Source organism: Lithobates pipiens, unplaced genomic scaffold, assembly GCF_037356315.1.
Source record: "Lithobates pipiens isolate NorthernLeopardFrog02 unplaced genomic scaffold, aLitPip1_a1.2 Scaffold_22, whole genome shotgun sequence".
Classification (NCBI taxonomy): Eukaryota; Metazoa; Chordata; class Amphibia; order Anura; family Ranidae; genus Lithobates; species Lithobates pipiens.
The window spans coordinates 184,583,300-184,605,528 of record NW_027507784.1 but is presented as its reverse complement, the minus strand read 5'-3'; the positions used below and the strand labels follow the sequence as shown (position 1 = coordinate 184,605,528).

The window sequence follows — 22,229 nt, the reverse complement described above, 5'->3', positions numbered from 1 at the left end:
GACTACAGACATGACTAGTGACATTCACAGAACGCCCCAGGGTGGTGAGTCTGGCGCTAGATACCCCTCCCCCCCCACCCACACGGCGGCAGCAGCAGGAGGGTGGGACCTTCACTGTCCTAAGTCTGCTTGCAGGTGGCAGACAGGGTAGGGTCAGCATGGCTTCAGAAACTGGTGTTTCTTCCCCCGAAATCTAGGCTATTGCAACCGGGTCACCTGCGGATGGCGCTGTGCCCATGGACACCCTGACAGCTGTCCTTAACTCTTTTTTGTTGCTAAAATAGAGGTGGTGCATGGAAGAAAAGGTGCGCGTAAAAGGCCCCTACCCCCCTGTCCTCTGGGGAGAGCTCTGATGCAGACTCAGGCTCTGCTGCGGCTGGTGACCCCTGCTCTGAGCTATCAGACAAGGCTGACCAGGACCATTCGGACAGTGAGGATGATTCCGGGTCCGGGCGCGTCAAAGCGCTTGTTGGAGCACTTATCACAGCTGTGCGTGATACCCTGAAGATACAGGAGCCAGCGGATCCCTCTGCTGATGTATCGGTCCCTTTTGGGTCCCGCAAGCCAGCACGTTCACCTAAGGTGTTCCCGTATTTGACTTATTTTGAAAAGTTCATCTACAGGGAATGGGGTCGGCGGCAAAGGACCTTTTCGGTTCCCAAAAACATGGCGGTGCTTTACCCCTTTGAGGAAAGCCTTCTCAAGAAATGGTCGGCTCCTCCGATCGTGGACCCCCCAGTATCCAGGTAAATAAAGTAATCATGATCCCGGTAGAAGGGACTCCTGCATTCAAGGATCCCACGGACAGGAAGGCCGAGGCAGTGGCTCGTTCCTTGTTTAGGGTTGTGGGGTCAGCCGTGTGACCAGTACTGGCATCCGCACTGGTGTCACAGACACTGACTGAGTGGGCGAAACTTTTGCACCGCGAATTGGGAGAGCAAAACACCTCCCCTGTCTGCGTGGAACTAGCAGACCAACTAGTGCAAGGCCTTAATTACGTTTGTGATGCGGCCCTGGATACTCTCCCTCTGCTATCCAGGGCTTCAGTGTCAGCTGCGGTGCTGAGGCGCCTGATTTGGCTAAAATGCTGGTCTGCTGACCACGCATCTAAGAAAGCCCTGACGGATCTTCCCTTCCTTGGCAACTGGCTCTTTGGAGCCTCATTGGATGACATTATTAAAAATGCCACGGGTGGTAAGAGCACACTACTCCCACAGACCAGGAAGGCTAAGGAGCCACGCCGCAGGCAAGGGCCCACAAGCGGCTTTTTCGTCCACCCGGTGCTTCGACAAAACGTTCCCAGCCCAACAGAACGTCCATGGACAGTCAGAAGCATCCCTGAAACCGGAAGCCTAACAAGCCTGCGAACAAAAGTGCTACTGCATATCGGGTGGGGGGTCGCCTTCGGGAGTTTGCAGCCCAGTGGACCTCCCGGTTATCTGACCAATGGGTCTGCGACCTGATTTCCGCAGGCTACAAGATAGAGTTTCTCTCTTGGCCGCCAAACAGATTCTTCCCCTCCAGCATACCCGCGTCCCCGGTTCGCTGGGAAGGGCCCTGCTAGGCGCAGTAAGGGATTACTGAATCAGGGGGTGATTGTACCAGTTCCAGAATTGAAACGCTTCCAGGGGTTCTACTCAAATCTGTTTGTGGTTCCTAAGAAGGAAGGGGTACATCCAATCTTGGACTTTAAAGCCCTCAATCACTTTGTAAAAGTGCAGAGGTTCAGAATGGAATCCGTTCGCTCAGTAGTCGTTGCACTCCATCAAGGGGACTCCCTGGTGTCTTTGGACATCCAGGATGCGTACCTGCACATACCCATATGCCTTCGGCATCAAAAATTTCTGCGCTTGGCAGTCGGGGAAGCCCATTACCAGTTTGTGGCTCTTCCCTTTTGGCCTGGCATCAGCCCCCTGAGTCTTTACCAAAGTACTGGCCCCAGTATTGGCGTTGCTGCAACAACGCAGGATCGCGATCGTGGGTTACCTAGATGATCTCCTCCTGAGAGAATTTTCCGCCTCAAAATTAGAGGAGGATGTGGCGATCACCATGCAGACTCTGCGAGTGGCTGTTGAACCTAAAGAAGTCGGTGGTTGTGCCGACCCAGCATCTGGAGTACCTGGGTTTAATATTGGACTCCAGGGAAGCGAGGGTCTTTCTTCCCTCAGACAAATGGCAGTACCAGTTCCACACCAGAGTCCTGCAGAGGGAGATTTTGACAAAATGTCAAAATGTCCCTGGATCGATAGGTCCAGGTGAGCCAGCCAGTCGGGGACTTTCTGATCTGGTGTTTGAGGTCCCCGGTGATTCAGTCTGGAAAATCGTTCCTTCCTCTAAAATGGATGGTGATCACTACGGACACCAGTCTCTCAGGCTGGGGTGGAGTGATGGGGATTCAGTCGGCTCGGGGCCTCTGATCGACGGAAGAATCCAAGTTGCCGATCAATCTGCTCGAATTGAGAGCGATCAGGCTGTGCCTCCACACGTGGTCGACGTGTCTTCAAGAACGTCCGACCAGGATACAGTCGGACAACGCCACGGCGGTGGCGTACATAAATCACCAAGAGGGAACAAGAAGCTCAGCCGCTGCTCGGGAGGTCGCTCACATTCTTCGGTGGGCAGAGCGACATGTTCCGGCCCTGTCAACCATTTACATCCCAGGGGGTGGAAAATTGGGAGGCGGACTATCTGAGTCATCAGATGCTGGACCCAGGAGAATGGACATTGCATCCGGAGATATTCAGGCTGCTGTGCCTGAAATGGGGCACACCAGATGTGGATCTATTGGCCTCCCGTCTCAATCGGAAGGTGCCGAGATTTGTGTCCAGGACATGACATCCGTGGGCAGACGCGTCAGATGCGCTGGTGGCTCCGTGGGATCAGTACCAGCTGATCTACGCCTTTCCTCCACTAAAACTGTTGCCACGTCTGCTTCGCAGAGTGGAAGCCGAGGGGATCCCAGTAATCCTGGTTGCCCCAGATTGGCCTCAGTGGCCCTGGTACGCAGAATCTTTCACCCTGCTATACCATCGCTGGCTTTAACGACATGGCTATTGAGAGCCAGGTGCTGAGAAACTGGGTCTGTTGGACTCGGTGATTCCAACTATGTTGAGGGCGTAGAAATGTTCTTCACGGAAGATATACCATTGTACCTGGAAGGCCTACATCTCCATGTGTGAGGAGAAAGGATGGTATCCGTGCTCCTTTTTGTATATCCAGGTTCCTGCTGTTTCATCAGCACGGAGTAGACCAGAAGTTGGCGTTAATCACCATTAAGGGGCAAATTTCAGCCATGGCTGTCTTTTTTTTGAGCGACCCCTGGCGTCTCAGTCATTAGTGAGTACCTTCGTTCAGGGGGTGCGACATGTAATCCCTCCGGTGCGTCCGACATTACCCCCATGGGATTTGAACCTGGTGTTGTCGGTGGTTCAAAAGCCACCATTTGAAAACATCAGGGAGATTCCCCTGTTGACCCTTTCACAGAAGGTGGTCTTTCTAGTGGCCATCACATCGGCCAGGAGGGTTTCAGAATTGATGGCCTTGTCATGCAAGTCACCTTATCTGGTCATCCACAGGGATAAGGTGGTGTTGCGTCCGCAACCATCCTTTCTACCGAAGGTGGTTTCGGCTTTTCATATCAATCAGGACATTGTATTACCATTGTTGTGTCCTAAGCAGAAGCACCCCAAAGAGGTGACCCTTCACACTCTGAAGGTGTACTTGTCTGCCACGGCTCCCTTTCGGAACTCGGACTCACTGTTTGTTTCTGTGGCTGGTCCAAAGAAGGGTATAGCGGTCTCGTTAGCCACCATTTCCAGGTGGATCAGACAGATTGTAGCCCAAGCCTACGCCTTGAAGGGGCAGGTGCCCCCCTTTCCAGTCACGGCCCACTCTATAAGAGCTATCGGAACGTCTTGGGCCTTTCGATACCAAACGTCTGTCGCTCAGGTGTGTAAGGCGGCGACCTGGTCATCTGTCCTTACGTTTACCAAGTTCTACAAGGTAGACGACAGTGCATCGACTGATGCCTGTTTTGGCCGCAAAGTTTTGTAGGCGGCCGTGTAGTTGCAATTGCGTTTTTTTTTTTTCCTGTTTTTTTTTGTTGATAAAACGCTGTACTGATTGTTAATGTTGCATTACTTCCGCACAAAAGGTTGCGGTGTTGGGGATCTCTCCTGTTGAGAATGCCCGTTTATGGCGGTGTGTTTTTCTGTACACTGCTGTTTTTTTTGTGGGTTTAGTTTCACTAGTTCCCACTTGCCATGGTAGATGAAGATTTAATGCTGTTTTTTCCCACCCCTCGTTTGGCACTGCTTGGGGACGTCCCATTTAGTTACAGAGAGGAACTGTGTCTGTCGGTGAATATAAGAGAAAATAGGATTTTTGTACTCACAGTAAAATCCTTTTCTCTGTAATTCACCGACCAACACAGCACCCACCCCTCCTTTTCTCTACGTTGTACTGCTTTTTGATGTACTGAGTTCTGCCTAGAAGCAGGGAGGGTTTTTAGCACAGGGTCTGCCCCCTGGGGCGGGACTAAAGTTCTGTGTATTGTGTTACAATTTTTGCCTAGTTCTCCTAATGGCAGGCTAACAAACCCATTTAGTTACAGAGAGGAGCTGTGTCAGTCGGTGAATTACAGAGAAAAGGATTGTACGGTGAGTACAAAAAATCCTATTTTTCCGCGTCCTCGAGATGGGATAACAGAGTGGCATTCTCCTCACGAAGGGCAGCTTGCTCTTGGGCATGCTCTTGTAATGTTAGTTCTATGTCATCTACCCTGGTTTCCAGGTCGGGGGAGTCTATTAGTGATTTCCTCTGATGTTGTTTTAAGTGCTCTTTGAAGCATTGCTTCCATATGGCTTAAAAAGTCTCTTTGCGACATACCTGAGGGTGAGAGCGGGGGTGAACCCCCAATGTGGAATTCTGTGTTGTCCTCATCCTCTGCTATAGGTGGGTGCCGCCATCTTAGACGAGGCGCGGGCGAGAGCTTCCTTAATCGGTTTAGGCTTGCTCTTGCCTCTATGGCCCGCAAGAACCATCCCGGGAAGCGCTGAGGAGATGCGTCGGGAGATCCTCGGTCTATTAAGACGGAGAGGCAGGCTGGTCGGCTGTAAATCTCCTGAGATTGTGGCGGGGAGTGCGGAGCTCTAGCTGGAAGCAGCCTCCATGTTAGGCTTCGAGCATGCACCCCCATATCTTGCAGTTTATGCACTTTAATGGCAATGAACTCTGTTGTCCTCAGGGTGACCCTGGATTTGATCGGCTCCACAAAATTCAGCCCCTCATAAACCAATTCAACCAACAGTTCACAGCCTTGTTTATTCCCGATTAAGTTGTCTGCGACGAGTCCCTGATTAAATTTTCTGTCCGCTTGTGTTTCAAACAGTATCTCCCCAGCAAGCATGCCAGATATGGGGTCAAGATGTGTAAGCTCTGTGACAGGGCCACAGGCTATACATATAGTTTTATGGTTTACGAGGGAAAAGATAGTCACGTGGAGCCCCCCAACTGTCCAGACTGCATAAGGAGCGCAGGCAAGATTGTTTGGGACTTGGTGTCCACTTGTACGTGAACAATTATTACACAATTGTGCCACTTTTTTGTTGCCTTTCTTGATTGTGGAATTGGCGCATGTGGCACAGTGCGATCTAATCGCCGAGGCTTCCCCCCAGCAGCTTGTAGATTCTTGACTTAGTCAGGGGCAGAGAGCCTGCTTGAGAAGTAAAAATTTGCTTGCAGTGAAGTGAAGGGATAATCTGAATGTTTTTGTTCTGTCCTACCTTCACGCAAATACGACTGTCCAAATTCCAATGGCGACTGGTGTTGTTGAGAAGCCCCTCTGTGTGTCCACGAATACAACCTCAATATATAGAGGGGTGGACTTCAACGACCAGTTGATGGGGCCGAACTTAATTGCCCGTAAGGCCAGATGCTGGTACAAAAAATGTAATGTCCCATCCCCTCCTGCTGTCTTCCATGGTTTTCTCAGGCTCTCCCACCCACCCACCAGAGAACCTGAGAATGCAGCCGATGGTTCTGGCAGCTGACCATAGAGCTGATTGGAGACCAGAACAGCTTCAATCATCTCTATGGCCTAAATAACCGGAAGCTACGAGCATTTAATGACTTTGATTTCGCTGGATATGAACAGATGCTGGTACAAAAAATGTAATGTCCCATCCCCTCCTGCTGTCTTCCATGGTTTTCTCAGGCTCTCCCACCCACCCACCAGAGAACCTGAGAATGCAGCCGATGGTTCTGGCAGCTGACCATAGAGCTGATTGGAGACCAGAACAGCTTCAATCATCTCTATGGCCTAAATAACCAGAAGCTACGAGCATTTAATGACTTTGATTTCGCTGGATATGAACAGCGCCATTGGGAAAGCATCTTATCGCACTGATCTTGGTGTGGCCAGATGCTTTGAGGGCAGAGTAGAAAGACCCCAATTTTTTCAAAAAAAAGAGTACCTGCCACTACCTATTGCTATAATAAGGGATATTTACATTCCCTGTGATAACAAGAAAAATTATTTAAAAAAATATAAAAAAAATTAAAGGAACAGTGTAGAAATAAAATAAAAATGCTAAAAAAATAAAGCACCTCTGTCCCCCCATGCTCACGTGCAAAGGTGAACGCAAGCGTTGGTCTCGTGTCGTATGTAAACAGCAATTGCACTATGCATGTGAGGTATCACAGTGAATGTCAGATCGAGGGCAGTAATTCTAGCAGTAGACCTCCTCTGTTAATCTAAAGTGGTAACCTGTATAGGCTTTTAAAAATGTATGTAGTTTGTCGAGCTGTATGATTGTGCACAATTTTAAAGCATGTCATGTTTGGTATCTACATACTCCGCATAAGATCATCTTTTGTATTTAACCAAACATTTGGGCAATAAAGTGTGTTTTAGTGCATTTAAAATCCCAAAAAGATTTTTTCCCCCAAAATATTGCGTTTGAAAAATCGCTGCATAAATACTGTATGGAAAAAATTTTAATCTGTGGGGCCTTTGCTTTAAAAAAATATATATAACGTTTGGGGGTTCAAGTTGCTTTTCTAGCAAAAAAAATAAAAATAAATGTTTCTCATGTAAACAAAGTGTCCGAAAGGGCTTTGTCTACAAGTGGTTAGAAGAGTGGGTGATGTGTGGCATAGGCTTTTAATGTTGTGCGTAAAATGCCAGGACAGTTAAAAATCCACCCAAAAGATACCTTTTTGGAAAGTGGACACCCCAAGCTATTTGCTGATAATCATGTTGAGTCAATGGAATATTTTAGATTTTGCAACAAGTTTTGGAAATATGAAACTACTTTTTTTGCACAAAGTTGTCACTCAATTATTTATTGCTCAAACATGCCATGGGTATATGTGGAATTACACCCCAAAATACATTCTACTGCTTCTCCTGAGTACGGAGATACCACATGTGTGGGTCTTTTTGGGAGCCTAGCCACGTACAGGACCCTGTAAACCAATCACCGCCCTCGGGATTTCTAAATGCGTAAAATAGTGATTTCACTCCTCACTACCTATCACAATTTCAAAGGCCCCGAAATCTCAAGATAGGAAAAACCCTCCTAAATGACCCATTTCTGGAAAGTAGACACTCCAAGGTATTTTCTAAGAGGCATGGTGAGTATTTTTCAGCTCTCATTTGCTTTGGAAAATAAAGAAAATTATTTTATTTTTTTTTACATTTTCAAAACTTTGTGACAAAAAGCGAGATCTGAAAAATACTCAACAGGCCTCTCAGCAAATAGCTTGGGGTGTCTAATTTCCAAAACGGGGTCATTTGGGGTGGGATTGTGCTATCTGGGCATTTCATGGCCTAAACTGTGATAGGTAGTGAGGAGTAAAATCAGGACTTTACGCTCCTAGAAAGCCTGAAGATGGTGATTAGTTTTCAGGTTCCTGTACGCGGTTAGACTGCCAAAAAGTCCCACACATGTGGTATCCCTGTACTCAGGAGAAGCAACAAAGTATTTTTGGGTGTAATTGCACATATATCCATGGCATATTTGAGCAATATATCATTTAGTGACAAAAAATGAAATATTCAATGTGCTTAACATGCCTCTCAGCAAATTCCTTGGGATGTCTACTTTCCAAAATGGGGTCATTTGGGGGGGGGGGGGGGGGGAGGTTACTGCCCTTCCATTATAGCACTTCAAGAAATGAGATAGGTAGCCATAAACTAAAAGCTGCATAAATTCCAGAAAATGTACCCTAGTTTGTAAACCAATAAATGTACGCTTATGCCATTTTTTATTTTTTACCCGAGACATGTGGCTGCATGCATTGTGGCCTAAATGTTTGACTAAAATTGAGTTTATTGTATTATTTTCTACTTTTTTTATTTATTTATATTGCAATTTAGTTTGAGTATAGCATTGCATGACACACAATTACCAGCTAATGCAGCACAGTGTCAAATTGTGAAAAGTGCTCTGGTCATTAAGGGGGCAAATCCTTCCGGGCTGAAGTGGTTAAGTGCTATTGGCACTACAGTACAGTGGTTATTATATAGAAAAATGAAAGTGTATATTGTAATTTATAGATACGGGTTTGTAATATTTGATGTTTCCTTTAATAAAAATGTATTTCCTAAGAATAGGATAAGGTTACAAAACAAAGCCTAATGGGTATACCCAGGCTTGAGAAAATAAAAAACAAAACAAGCACATAAATTACGTAATAAGCAACCAACCTAAGGCAACCACACTTGAAACTGCTCATGTGCCCCACACATAAAGCCCCATACAGCCCCATACACACATCAGTTTTTCTGCTGAGTTTTCCCTTCAGGTTTACCAAATCCATGTAGTGCAAGGGCCTGCCTGATTGCATACACATTGAAACTCCTAAGGTTTGACCGTTTTGGTAAATCTGAAGGAAAAACTCAGCAGAAAAACCGATAGTGTGTATGGGGCTTAAGTCAGAAGACAACTCTCCCATAGTATACCAAGCTAAATCAGTATAAGATAAAAGGGAGCAAGGCAGAGTTTAAATTATGATGGCACTACTGTTGAGACATCAACTCTGTCCAGATGGCCCATACCTTAGAAAATTTATTAGGACAACCTCTAAATTCATATATGAATTTGTACAAAGGTATCATTTTATTATCAACAGACTTCCAGAAGCCTAAAGTAGGGGCCTGAGGAGATTTCCATTTAATTAGTATAGCTTTATGAGCAGTAAAATTAAGCAAGTATATTCCGATGCATTAGAGGAGATCATCACCCCCAAATATTTGGCAGTGTGAGTCTATCACAACGGCAAATGTGGGTCAGCCAGAACCCCCGCCTCTTGATCAATTGGTACCCGATAAAGGGGAATATGAGGAAATTAAGGCCAGTGTTTCCTTAACTAGTTGCTGACCGCCGGCCGTCCAATGACCTATTGTGGCGGGAGGCCGTCATATGACGGCCTCCCGTTTAAACAGGGAATGCGTGCGATCGTGCGCGCGCACCCCTGTTTCTTCGGTGGCGGCGTGTCACGGAGACACCGCTTGCCACCGAAGGGGGTGAACAGCCATTGGTTATGGCTGTTTACCACGTGATTGCCCGTGATTAAGTCACGGGCGATCACAGATGGTCACACCCCGACTGTGCACGGCGCATGCGCGCGATCGTGAGCGCGCTGCGTGTGCACGTCGGTGGCGGTGTGTTCCCTGGGAACACTGCTCGTCACCGACGCTGGTAAACAGCCATTGGCCGGCTGTTTACCCACGTGATCGGCTGTGATCCTTTCACAGCCGATCACTAAAATGTAAACAAACCGCGGTAACGAGATGTTACCGGGTTCTCCTCCTCACACACCGATCATGTGTGAGGAGGAGATTGCGGTAACATCTCGCTACCGCCTACAGTACACATCAAGCACACTGATTGCCCTCCCCCCCCAATAAAGAGGACCTGTCACCACCCCTCATAGTATCTGTCAATCACAGTCCATCAGAGTACCTGTCACAGTCCATCAGAGTATTTGAGTACCTGTCACAGCCCATCTGAGTACCCGAGTACCTGTCACGGCCCATCTGAGTACCCGAGTACCTGTCACGGCCCATCTGAGTACCCGAGTACCTGTCACGGCCCGTCAGAGTACCCGAGTACCTGTCACGGCCCGTCAGAGTACCCGAGTACCTGTCACGGCCCATCAGAGTACCCGAGTACCTGTCACGGCCCATCAGAGTACCCGAGTACCTGTCACGGCCCATCAGAGTACCCGAGTACCTGTCACGGCCCATCAGAGTACCCGAGTACCTGTCACGGCCCATCAGAGTACCCGAGTACCTGTCACGGCCCATCAGAGTACCCGAGTACCTGTCACGGCCCATCAGAGTACCCGAGTACCTGTCACGGCCCATCAGAGTACCCGAGTACCTGTCACGGCCCATCAGAGTACCCGAGTACCTGTCACGGCTCATCTGAGTACCTGTCACCAGGCCATCAGAGTACCCGAGTACCTGTCACCAGGCCATCAGAGTACCCGAGTACCTATATCCAGCCCATGTCTCATAGAATATACGTTGGGGTGTTTGCTTTCCAAAATGGGGTCATTTTGTGGGTAATTTCACTGTCCTGGTGGTCCAGGACCTTCAAAAGTGTGATAGGTAGGAATGAAATGAGATGTGTCATTTATGCTCCTAGAACGCCTGAACGTACTACTTCAATGTTCGGCCTCTCTATGTGACCACGCTGTGTAAAAGTCCTACACATGTGGTATCGCCATACTCGGGAAGAGTAGCAGAATGTATTTTGGGGTGTAATTTTTGCTATATACATGCTATGTGTTTATATCTTGTGAAATATCTTATAAATTGACAATTTTGTGTAAAAAAAAAAAAAATGCGTTTTAATTTTTTTTCCACATATTCCAAAAACTTCTGGAAAAAAAATTAACCGTTCAAAAGACTCATTATGCCTCACAGATTATACGTTGGGGTGTTTGCTTTCCAAAATGGGGTCATTTATGGGAAATTCCATTGTCCTGGTACTCCAGGGCTTTCAAAAGCATAATAGGTGGTTGAGAAATGAGATGCGTCATTTTTGCTCGTAGAACATCTGAAGGTACTACATCAATGTTAGTGCTCTGTATGTGGCCAGGCTCTGTAAAAGTCTCACACATGTGGTATCGCCATACTCGGGAAGAGTAGCAGAATGCATTTTGGGGTATAATTTGTTGTATGCATATGCTGTGTGTGAGAAATAACCTGATAATATGACAATTTTGTAAAAATAATAATAATAAAAAAAAAATCTTCATTTTGCAAAGAATTGTGGGAAAAAATGACAACTTAAAAAAACTCACCATGCTACTTACTTAATACCTTGGAATGTCTACTTTGTAAAAAGGGGTCATTTGGGGGGTATTTGTACTTTCCTGATTTGTTAGTGTCTCAAGAAATGAGGTACACCTGATGTACTGAAGGTCTGATCAATTTTCAGTGATTGGCACCATAGTTTGTAGACTCTATAACTTTCACAAGGACCAAATAATATATACTAATGTGGGTTATTTTTACCAAAGATAGGTAGCAGTATAAATTTTGGCCAAAATTTATGAAGAAAAATTACTAATTGGCAAAAATGTATGACAGAAACAAAGAAAAAGGCATTTTTTTCACAAAATTTACGTTTTATTTTATTTATAGCACAAAAAATAAAAAAACCCCTAGTGATTAAATACCACTAAAAGAAAGCTCTATTTGTGTGGAAAAAAGGACGCAAGTTTCATATGGGTACAGCGTTGGATGACTGAGTAATTGTCATCCAAACTGTGAGAGCGCTGAAAGCTGAAAATTGGTCTGGTCAGGAAGGGGGTGTAACTGCACTGTATTGAGGTGGTTAAGTGAAGGACCTGGGTCATTCAAAAAAAAGAATCGTGTCATCTGCGTATAAAGCTAGTTTTTCAACAATGGGGCCAACCGGTATACCTTTTAATAAGTGGGAAGCTATGTACGGCTTGGGCGATAGGTTCCATCATTAGTGAAAATAAAGCTGGAGACAACGGGCACCCTTGCCTAGTCCCCCTACCAATGGAAAATGGTGCAGATAGCTCACCCCCCCAGATTATTCTGTGCTAGGGAAGCTTTGTAAATTACCTTAATCTAATTACGTAAATGTGTCTCAAAGCCCAGTACCTCCAACATGGTGGACATGTAGACCCAATCGACGAGTCAAAGCTTTAGCTACATCTAGCAGGAGCAGGACTAAAACCTAGGAAGCTGACTCATTTGGGTGGAGCTGCAACTGTGTCAAAACCCTGCGTAGGTGAAAGTCCACTTTTGTTGAAGGAAAAAAAAAAAACTGAACTCCATGTATGGTTGTAGGGCTGCAACTAGCGATTATTTTCATAATCGATTAATTGGCCGATTAATTTTTCGATTAATCGATTTAATCGGATTAAAAAACAACTGAACAAGGGGAGAAATATATACACACACGCACACACACACACACACACACGGCCCCCCCAGTATAGATGACACATTCCTCCCCTCTCACATGGTATCACTGCCCCACCTCCTCTCAGGGCTCCCCTCCCCCCCTCCGGTGTCTCGGGTTTTCTCACCCCTTATGGTGACAGCGGCTCCTCCTCTGTGTGCCGGAGTGGTGTGGGGCGGAGTCTCAGTCCGGACCCGCCACACGTGACTCGGCCGACTCCTCCGAATGGATCGAAGGGCACCCCGAAGCCAGGAGATGGCTGCACGCATATGCAGAGCACAACCTCCAATCACGGCAGCGCTGGAAAGCGGCCCCGCGAGTGCTTGCCGCGCCAGCACTCTGCGGCGGGTCTATCGGAAGGCTGCTGGGTAGAGGGGGGAGGAGGAGCCGAAAGCAGCGCAGGCACGTTGCTGGCAGGACGTCAGCTGGGTGGAGAATGCAAGCAGGCGTAGCTGCATGCTCATGGACGTGGTGCATTCGTAGGACACGGGAGGATATACAGGATTCTAACGGACCGGCAGGGGGGAAGGTGCGGACTAGGGGTGCAACAGATCAAAAAACTCACGGATCGGATTGTTCCTTGGATCAGAGTCACAGATCGGATACATTTTCGGATCAGCAAAAAAAAATAACACTATCCCCGCCCCCCACAGCCACATTGTTTATTTAAATAAAAGGTATAACACTATCTCCCCTCAATAAAATGCAGCTTATTACAAGCATAAAAACATAGTCAGCATATCACTGATGATTTGCGCCAAGCTCACCACCGATCAAAGTTCCTCCAAACAAAATGTCGTGATGAGTCCCGGGATGCCTACTGGCGCAAATCGTCAGTGATATGCTTTGTTTTTATGCTTGTAATAAGCTGCATTTTATTGGGGGGGGGGAGAGATAGTGTTGTACCTTTTTATTTAAATCAACAATGTGGCTGTGCCGAGCAAGTGGAAAGGCTTATATAGGATTATATAATAACTAACTCCTATCTAATAGATAGTAGTTGGTTATTAGGTTAGATTAGGTAATAAATGTAGTGGTACCTGCATAAAAGAAGTTTTGAATGAGGGCAGGCAAGGCATCCAGCGTGACTCCTCTAGAATTCCTTCACTTGGGCTGACACAGGCTGAACAATGCGCTGGGGGTGACGTCAGCGTGCAGCTCGATGCCGCCGGGTGTACCAAGATGACCGCCAGCTCCGGGGCTAGGCCGAAGCCGCGGCCGGCTCCGCGGATCGCATGGTGTGGAACAACTAATCGATAATGAAAATCGTTGACAACGATTTTCATTATTGATTATTATCGATAATATCGATTAATCGTTTCAGCCCTATATGGTTGTATATATTGCAAGGTTTTTAACAAATGCCTTCCTTTGCAGGGACTAAAACAGACTATTGCCTTTATTTCCTCAGACTATTAAGTAGGTTGGTCTGTCTGATAAAATTTATATTTGTTTCTAGGTGCTGAAAAAGAGAAAACGTGCATCTATGCATTCCTATAGATGTGCAATACTCTTGCCCAGTATATCACCAGGAGCGCAAGGCTTACTGTAGCTAACCTAAAGAAGTTAGGAATAACTGGCATTTGACTTGTACCTCTCACTCAGACTTCAGGAAAAATCAATGAGCCAGTCACACAAGTAGGATGTGCATTTTTTGGAAGAATTTTGTATGCAGTTTGAAGAACATTACCAGTGTTGTCATGGTGGCAAGAAAGCAACATATAATTTCAGCTTGTTGGTAAAAAGAGGTTATTTTTAATAAATGACAAAATGATGTGTTACAGTTATGTATGGTATATACATTTTATTTTGTGGCTATAGATTTGGACTTTAGAAGGGGCTATACCCTAAAAATTTGTCCTGAAAATGTAACTGTAAAAATAAAGACAGAGACTGTAATCAATTATGATGTAGTTTTACAAAGTATGTAAATGTGAGCTTTAAAATTGTCAGAATTATTTTAATAATCATAAATCGTTTACCAATCAATTTGACCTTTATATTGATTATTAGATGTGGCAGTATGAAATTGTATATTTTCGCTTGGAATGTGACTTTGTTGTGTAAGTAATGTCTCTTTACAGGAAATTAAACAGAACCAGATTCTGGAAGCCAAGGTGTTTCATTCTGAATATAGAACTGGAATTGCAGTATTAACGGGAGCATTGAACTTTACTCTGACTTCGAATATTGATGATGTAAAACTGCGCCGGATGCCAGAAATGCCAAGTAAGCTGCCTGCGCGTTTTTACTGATCAGTCTTTTTATAGCCATTGGGAAAGTGTTTACATTTTGTTTGTTTTGTCTGTTTTGCAGATCCTAAAGTTCCACCATCTTGTTGGACTATTCTTTTTCAGGACAGGATAACATTAATTTTGCTAGCTATAGGCAATGATTTGTACCTGCTGGATAACACAGCATGCTCTGTAGTAGTAAGTAAAACCATTTTTTTTTTTTTTTAATCAATATAACCTTTTACTTAGTGCTTATCAAGTTGTCATTGGTTCTTCATTATACAGCCACAAATTGAGGTATGTTGTAACCACTTCAGCCCCGGACCATTTTGCTGGCCAATGACCACTTTTTGCGATTCGGCACTGCGTCGCTTTAACTGACAATTGCGCGGTCATGCGACGTGGCTCCCAAACAAAATTGACGTCCTTTTTCTCCCACAAATAGAGCTTTCTTTTGGTGCTATTTGATCACCCCTGCGGTTTTTATTTTTTACGCTATAAACAAAAATAGAGCGTCAATTTTGAAAAGAACGCGTTATTTTTTTACTTTTTGTTATAATAAATATCCCCCAAAAATATATAAAAAAAACATTTTTTTTCCCTCAGTTTAGGCCGATACATATTCTTCTACATATTTTTGGTAAAAAAAAATCGCAATAAGTGATTATTGATTGGTTTACGCAAAAGTTATAGTGTTTACAAAATAGGGGATAGTTTTATGGCATTTTTACTAATAATTGTTTTTTTTTTTTTGTTTGTTTTTTTACTAGTAATGGCAGCGATCAGCGATTTTTATTGTGACTGCGACATTATGGCGGACACATCGGACATTTTTGACACATTTTTGGGACCATTGTCATTTATACAGCAATCACTGCTATACAAATGCAGTGATTCCTGTGTAAATGACACTGGCAGTGAAGGGGTTAACCAATGGGTGGCAGTGTAGGGGTTAAGTGTTCCTAGGGGTGTGTTACTAACTGTGGGGGGCTGGGCTTTCTTTTAGTGAACACTGATCTCTGCTCCAATCACATGGAGCAGAGATCAGCATCACTTGTTGCTAGGCAGAACGGGGGGATGCTGTTTACAACGGCATCTCCCAGTTCAGCTGCCCCGTGAGACGGTCGCGGGTATGCCCACGGCGATCGAGTCCGCGGGACCCGCGACCGGACTCACAGGGGCCCCGACCAGCATGGCGGGGCGACATTTAAGATTGGACGTACCTGTACGCCAATATGCCGACGTACATCGGCATGCGCTGGTCGGGAAGTGGTTAAACTGCAGGGGACTAAAAAAGATTCTATTTCAAATATTAAATTTTTTTTTTTTATTCAAAGTGTTTATAATGCTGAGAGAAACGTAGAGGCTCCTCCAATAATTTATTATCCTAAAAATGCTGGTTGCATGACAGTGATGCTCTCCCCGTGGCTTCAAAACTTTGTGCCTTTTGAGCCCAGAATAAATATATTGATAAGCATTTTTGACCTTCCTGATATGCCAAAATTGTTTTAGGCCAGTGATTCAGAAAGTATTGAATGAAAAAAGTCAGCAACATCCTTGCAACTCTAGTATTTTCAGAAGAGGGTCAGAAGCACAGTGGCTAAATTGTTAGCACTTTTGCCTGGCGGCACTAGGATTGTTGGCTTGAATCCCAACCACGACACTACCTGTATGGAGTTTGCATCTTCTCCCTGTGCCTGCATGGGTTTCCTCTGGGTACTCCGGTTTCCTCCCACACTCCAAAGACATGCTAGTAGGTTATTTGGATCCTCTCTAAATTGGCCCTAGTATGTGTATGGATTAACGTGAGTTAGGCATCTTAGATTGTAAGCTCCTTGTGGCCAGGGACTTAACTGAATGTACAGTATACTCTTTGTGTAAAGCACTGTCTAAATTGTCAGTGCTATATAAATACCTGTAAGAAATAAATAATAAATGGTAGCCACTTGTCTCAATCACCCAGAGGTGAAAGGCATAAGGCATCTATCAAACAATGCTCTACTTTTCTAATATTAGTGAAGTTTCCTTATCTTGTATGGCAAAATTGGCATTTTAATTGTCTTCTCGAAACCGGAGCAGCATGAGCTGTAAGAGGTTAAACTTTGGTGGACATTTTTGTCTTTTTCAACCTCCTACTTTTTGCTACAAATTGGCAATGTGTATATAAATTATTATTATTTTTTTTTTCTACAGACTCTTCCTGGAATGAGCCCAATGTGTGGAGCATATCTTCATTTTTCAGTTTCTTTTCATCATAAGTATCTTGCAGTCTTTACAGACAGTGGATACATTTGGATGGGAATGTCTTCACTCAAGGTGAGCAAAGTATTTGGGAAAAAATGTATAGCAATGTTCTTTATATTATGAAAGATTTTTATGTTTTGTGGTAAATGAGTAAAGCTCAAACTATGGGTTTGGATTTACTGCGCCCAATATTCAACCCTGCACCTTTTTTATTTTTTTACTATTCAGATATTATTTTTGGAAAAGTTATTTTCTTGCATAACAAACAAAGACAAAATCAAAATACTGATCCAAACAGTAACAACATCAATACATTAAATGGGTCAACATATAAATTAGCCCAAGACATTAACAAATATGCAAAAATAAATTCATAGATATTCAGAAAAATTCTGCCATTTTCAGGAGTATTCACACATGCTCCGAAGTACCCAAAAGCACTCAGACGCACCCATAGACGTTCAAAGGCGCCCAGATGTACTCGAAGCACCCAGATGCACTCCAATGCACTAAAAAGTACTCAGGAGCAAAACAAACAAACCCCTACACCATTTTAAAAAAAAATGCACATGCATACCTTTTTACAGGTGTCTTTGGTCAGGTAACATCACCGCTTCTTTTCGCCCTCCATTACTACAGTGGTGGATGAATCCTAAATGCTGAAGACAGGAGCACCACGCATTCCCCTGCGAGTTCAGGGAAGGAGTGTGCCCTTGATGCGCTGGACTGTCATCAAGTGGGCTAAATGATACTGGGAACACCATCTTGTGGGGCTGCCCTGTAGCGTTTACTTTGGGCACTGGATTCTACATTAGATGTTTAGCTTTGCTTCTAGTTCAGTGTGTTTAATTAGCTGCAGGGGGCTCTATAGGTCCAGGGCCATTGTCCATTTCCATGGTTCCCAGACCAGGAGGACCCCTTCAGGGCTATGCCTACCGTGATGGCCAAAGCCTGGACCTGTAGTAGGCCTAGCTTTTTGGATAAGGTAAGACAAGGTTTACGTGTGTATTTACACTGGTTCCTATCTTTTACTAACACGTTCCGCAGTGTGTAGCACATTATGCGGTTTTATAGACAGGGGATTTTGGTGTTGTTCACTTTATTGTAGTACCCCTGTCATTTTTTTCTAATGTTTCTTGGCACAGGCAATTTAAACTTGCCATTTTTTTTCCAATCTTCCTCCTAAGGGATGAGGTTACTGCATAGTACCTACCAGATGATGCCTTCCTTACCCCCCCTTTTTTTTTTTCACCCAAAATACATACAGCACGTTGCTGCAGTCCTGGGGCCATCTTCTACAAAGGCACAACCACAGGAACACAGTCAGTGCTTGGTTTCTAGCGGCTTTCATACCTGGACGTGCACAGCCTGATCTATGCCGCACCTCATAATCATGAGTCACCCACAGGGGATCCCCTTATTTAACAATGGCAGATATCAGGCATGAGGGAGCAGGGACAATATGGCTTAATAGCAAACTGTAACCTCTACTCTGGGTGATAATGGCTGTTCCATTGTCCCAGAGCAGTGTCCTATTATGACACTGCTCCCATTATCTGACTTTGGCTCGCTTTCAAGCATGCAATATGTGGCCTGTCTGACAAAAGTAGAGTTCTCTGCAACTGTGTTTTAATTCTTTTGAAAACTCTCTGGTTTTCTGAGACTAGAAACTCAAACGTCCTCTCTGCCCCCTGATCCTGTTGAGCAGAATTGGAACCCCTTTTCTATGAGCATATCTGGAGGAAAGTATTGAGGACTCTCGATTGCAGAGGATTTTCCCTCCCCTGCATCTTTTGAGGTACAAGCCTCGTGCTTAAATGCATTCTGCTCTTGACATTAATTGACGCAGAGTGCACTAGTCTTAGCCTAACAGTACCTGACTCTACACGGCCTAAACAAGCTCATATGGGCACTCAAGAACTGTCTCAAACTCAATACACACACATTGATTATATACATGAGGACTAGGCCAATCCTGAAGGGGTATTCACTCCTCCTAAGATTTTTGCTGAGATTTATTCTATTAAAAATTAGTTTAAAAATAAATTGTATTTTCCAGTGGTAGGTCCTGATCCTGCCATTTTATTTCTTAATAAACACCTCACAGTTCCTTTTAAAGGATGTTCCTTCCTTTAAGAATTCTGTTTATAGGGATCTTAAAGCCCTGTTAAAGGCTTCTTTGCCCTTCTAAATCTTGCTCTGCCGCCAGCAATTGCTGCTATGTCCATTTGCCAACTCTCTAAAATGTCCCTTATGTCTTTGCATGCACAGGATTTTGTGGCTAAAAGTTTAGTTTGCTAAAAGTGTCTTGTTCTTTAAGAGGTATAGCGAGCCTTTTTGAAGACTTCATTTTTTGCCACAAGTTTTTGGAAAACACGGAAAGAGTTATTAAGGAATATAGCTTAGTGTAGCGTCACCCATAGCAGTCCCAGTTCCTATAAGCCCAGCAAGCATAACCTACTGGTACGTGGCTGCCCACAGGAATGCCATGTTCACTGACTAGGAAGTACAGTAGACGAACAAAAGAAGATAGTTCCAGGAGTGCAGTTGTATGCAGGGGATGGCTCAGACAGGTGTCCTGCAGGAACATGGTCAGCAAGATGTGCAGATGGACTAGTTCAGGTGCGAGGCAGAGAGACATTCCACACTGCGCTTCAGTGCTTTGGTCATATACCACGTCCTCCAATCTGAATATAGAAATTAGATATTAGCCGCATATTACAACCAGTAACAAGGCAAGACTCGTTTGGCTGCAAGCTGGAACATGAACTGGTTATTGAAACGCATGTACAGAGGTAACACTCAGGGACAACCCCTCCCTTTGCATTCAGGATGGGGTAAACTGTCCAATAACAATAGACACACACAGGTCAGGTGCATGCAAACTTCTCAATCAGTAAACAGTCTTATCAGCAAGGAGGGGCTGCTGATCCCCCCCCCCCCCCCCGCATACATCCCATAATATACTTTTCTCCCAAGGCAGACAGACACAGTAAAACAATGGAATACAACCACACCGCAAATGACCCAGAAAAGAGTACACAAAGAAATTATATATATAATAAACATTCCAGTGTGGTTGTATGGTGAGTCTAATTAGTACAGATCAGACTGGATTTCTCATTCACTATGTGCCCCTATTAGAGACACAGAGTGATTAAGACATAAGAGGTGCATGGGGAGCTGAAACAAGGGTTTCCCAATCTCCCCACGGAGGGGGAGATTGGGAAACAATGGGTTCCACGGGGCCCCCCCTACAGCCTGCAGGCAGAGACAACACTGCATTGATGTGCCAGTGATCAGGAACACTGTTGCTAGCTTACACTGGTCTGGTAATACAGGGGGCTAGTATGGCAGCAATCAAGAACACTGCTGTTGACTTACATTGATGTGGTGACACTGCGACTGGTGTGGTGATAGGGAAACGCTGTTGCTGGCATACACTGGTCTGGCAACATTGGAACTTTTGTGGCACTGATCAGGAAAACTGTTTCTTGTTGCACTAGTCTGGTGTGGTGGCAATCAGGAACACTGATTCTAGCTATTTGTCTGGTAACACTGGTGATCAGAGAACGGTGACTGGTTGCACTATTAGGGCTTGCGCACATGTGAGATTAGGGGATGGTAAAACCTTGTGGTTGAGCCATGGTTTAAAAACCCTTAACCACTACCCCCTTTAGCTGCAGAGGCAGTGGCAGGCGGTGTACACATGCCTCGGCTGTGATGCTTTGCTTCACAGCTGCGGCAGGCATTATACCCAGTGTATGCCCACCAATCATAACCCATTTAAAGTGATTGTAAAGTCAGAAGGTTTTTTTTATCTTAATGCATTCTATGCATTAGGGTAAAAAGCCTTCTGTGTGCAGCGCAGTTTGGTTTGTTGACCTTGTGCTACTGTGGCAGTGATCAGTGATATTGACTGGCAACACTGACATACAGTGATATCAGAGCAGCTAGCCATTGTACGTAATCACCATAGTGACACTGCACGACAATATAATGTTAATATATAGCAATAAAATTTTTTATATTTCTCTTATATTCACCAACCAACACAGCTCCTCTCTGTAACAAAATGGGTTGTTAGTCCTATCACTGGAGATTACTAGGCAAAGTTTAATAAAACACTTCAGAACTTTTAGTTCCTCCCAGGGGGCGGTTCCTAGGCTACAATCCCCATAGTCTGCCCTAGCAGCCTCAGTTTTATTTTGCCTAGTGAAGGAGATACACCTAGGAACCCTGCGGGCCCATAGGTCCATGTTTTTTTGATGCAGAAACTTGACTTTTTGCACAAGATGAATGATCCTGTGATCTTCTATCAACAGCCGGCTGGGTGACAGGCTGATTCACTTATCCTTGTAGTCTCCCCAGCCTGGCCAGCGAGCGTGTGCAGACCAGAGCTCCCCGCTGGGTCGGTCACACATGCCCCCAGCTCCAGGGGCAGCCGGCCCCGGGGCACACACGTGACCGGGCTACTGATGTCTGCGTCAGTGTGCCAGGCCAGCAGCCACCCCGTATTGATCGGAGAGTGGGTCTCTGATGGAATGTCTCCCAGCTCTTCAGGACTGGTAAGTACAGCTCTCCCCGTCTCGGCAGGGTTGAGCAGCTGGGCATTCCCTGGGAGGTCAATTTGGGGGCCCCCCTCACCCCCCTCTCTTCTCTCCCCTGTCCCTAACTCCCCTTCTTTCCTCCCCTCACGGGGGGGGGGGTCTGTACATGTACTCAGCAGTGTGTGTGTCCTGGGCTCTCACCTGGGTTCTGGCTGTGCTGGGGTGCCTGGGTCCTGTGTGCCTTAATCCCAGAGGGTGCCTGTGAGGTTTGCCCCTGTGTTGGTGCAGTGCTGTATCTGCCACATGTTTTCGTTCTGCTTCTCATGGCGCTGGCTGCATTTTCGGTGTGGGCAAGGGACAGCATGCTTCTGGGCTTCAGGTGGCCAATTTCCCGGTGATTCCCTATTCAGAACACTGGCGGCCATTTTCTTGAAGCCAGGCCACTTTTTTGTGCTCTAGCAGCAGCTCCTGTGCCCTCAGCTTCCTGTTTTGTCATCACAGAGCGCTGGGAGGCTTTCGGTGTAATCTGGACATGTGTGTCAGATCGCTCAGCAATCGTTCACCGATCGTGCTGACGGACTGCCACCGACGCAGTTTTGGTCCTTCTGCGTCTGGGAGTGCTAGGAATCTACAGGCATTGCTGTAAAACAGCGCAGAATTCCTCAGGGCGGTGAGTTAGAACCCCTCAGTCAGCGGCAGCAAGGAAGGTAGGACTGTCACTGTCCTAAGTCCCCTTCGGGTGGCAGACG

General features: G+C 45.5%; 1 protein-coding gene across 2 annotated transcripts in view; it reads left to right on the top strand.

The window, feature by feature from the left end:
- VPS16 (VPS16 core subunit of CORVET and HOPS complexes) overlaps window positions 1-22,229 on the top strand; it is a 315,475-nt gene that overhangs the window by 98,468 nt on the left and 194,778 nt on the right. For both annotated transcript variants that reach the window (XM_077448719.1, XM_077448718.1), the window contains exons 5-7: window positions 14,537-14,681; window positions 14,769-14,884; window positions 16,880-17,002. In XM_077448719.1, coding sequence (XP_077304845.1) covers window positions 14,537-14,681; window positions 14,769-14,884; window positions 16,880-17,002 — 384 coding nt within the window. The remainder of the gene's footprint in view (window positions 1-14,536; window positions 14,682-14,768; window positions 14,885-16,879; window positions 17,003-22,229) is intronic.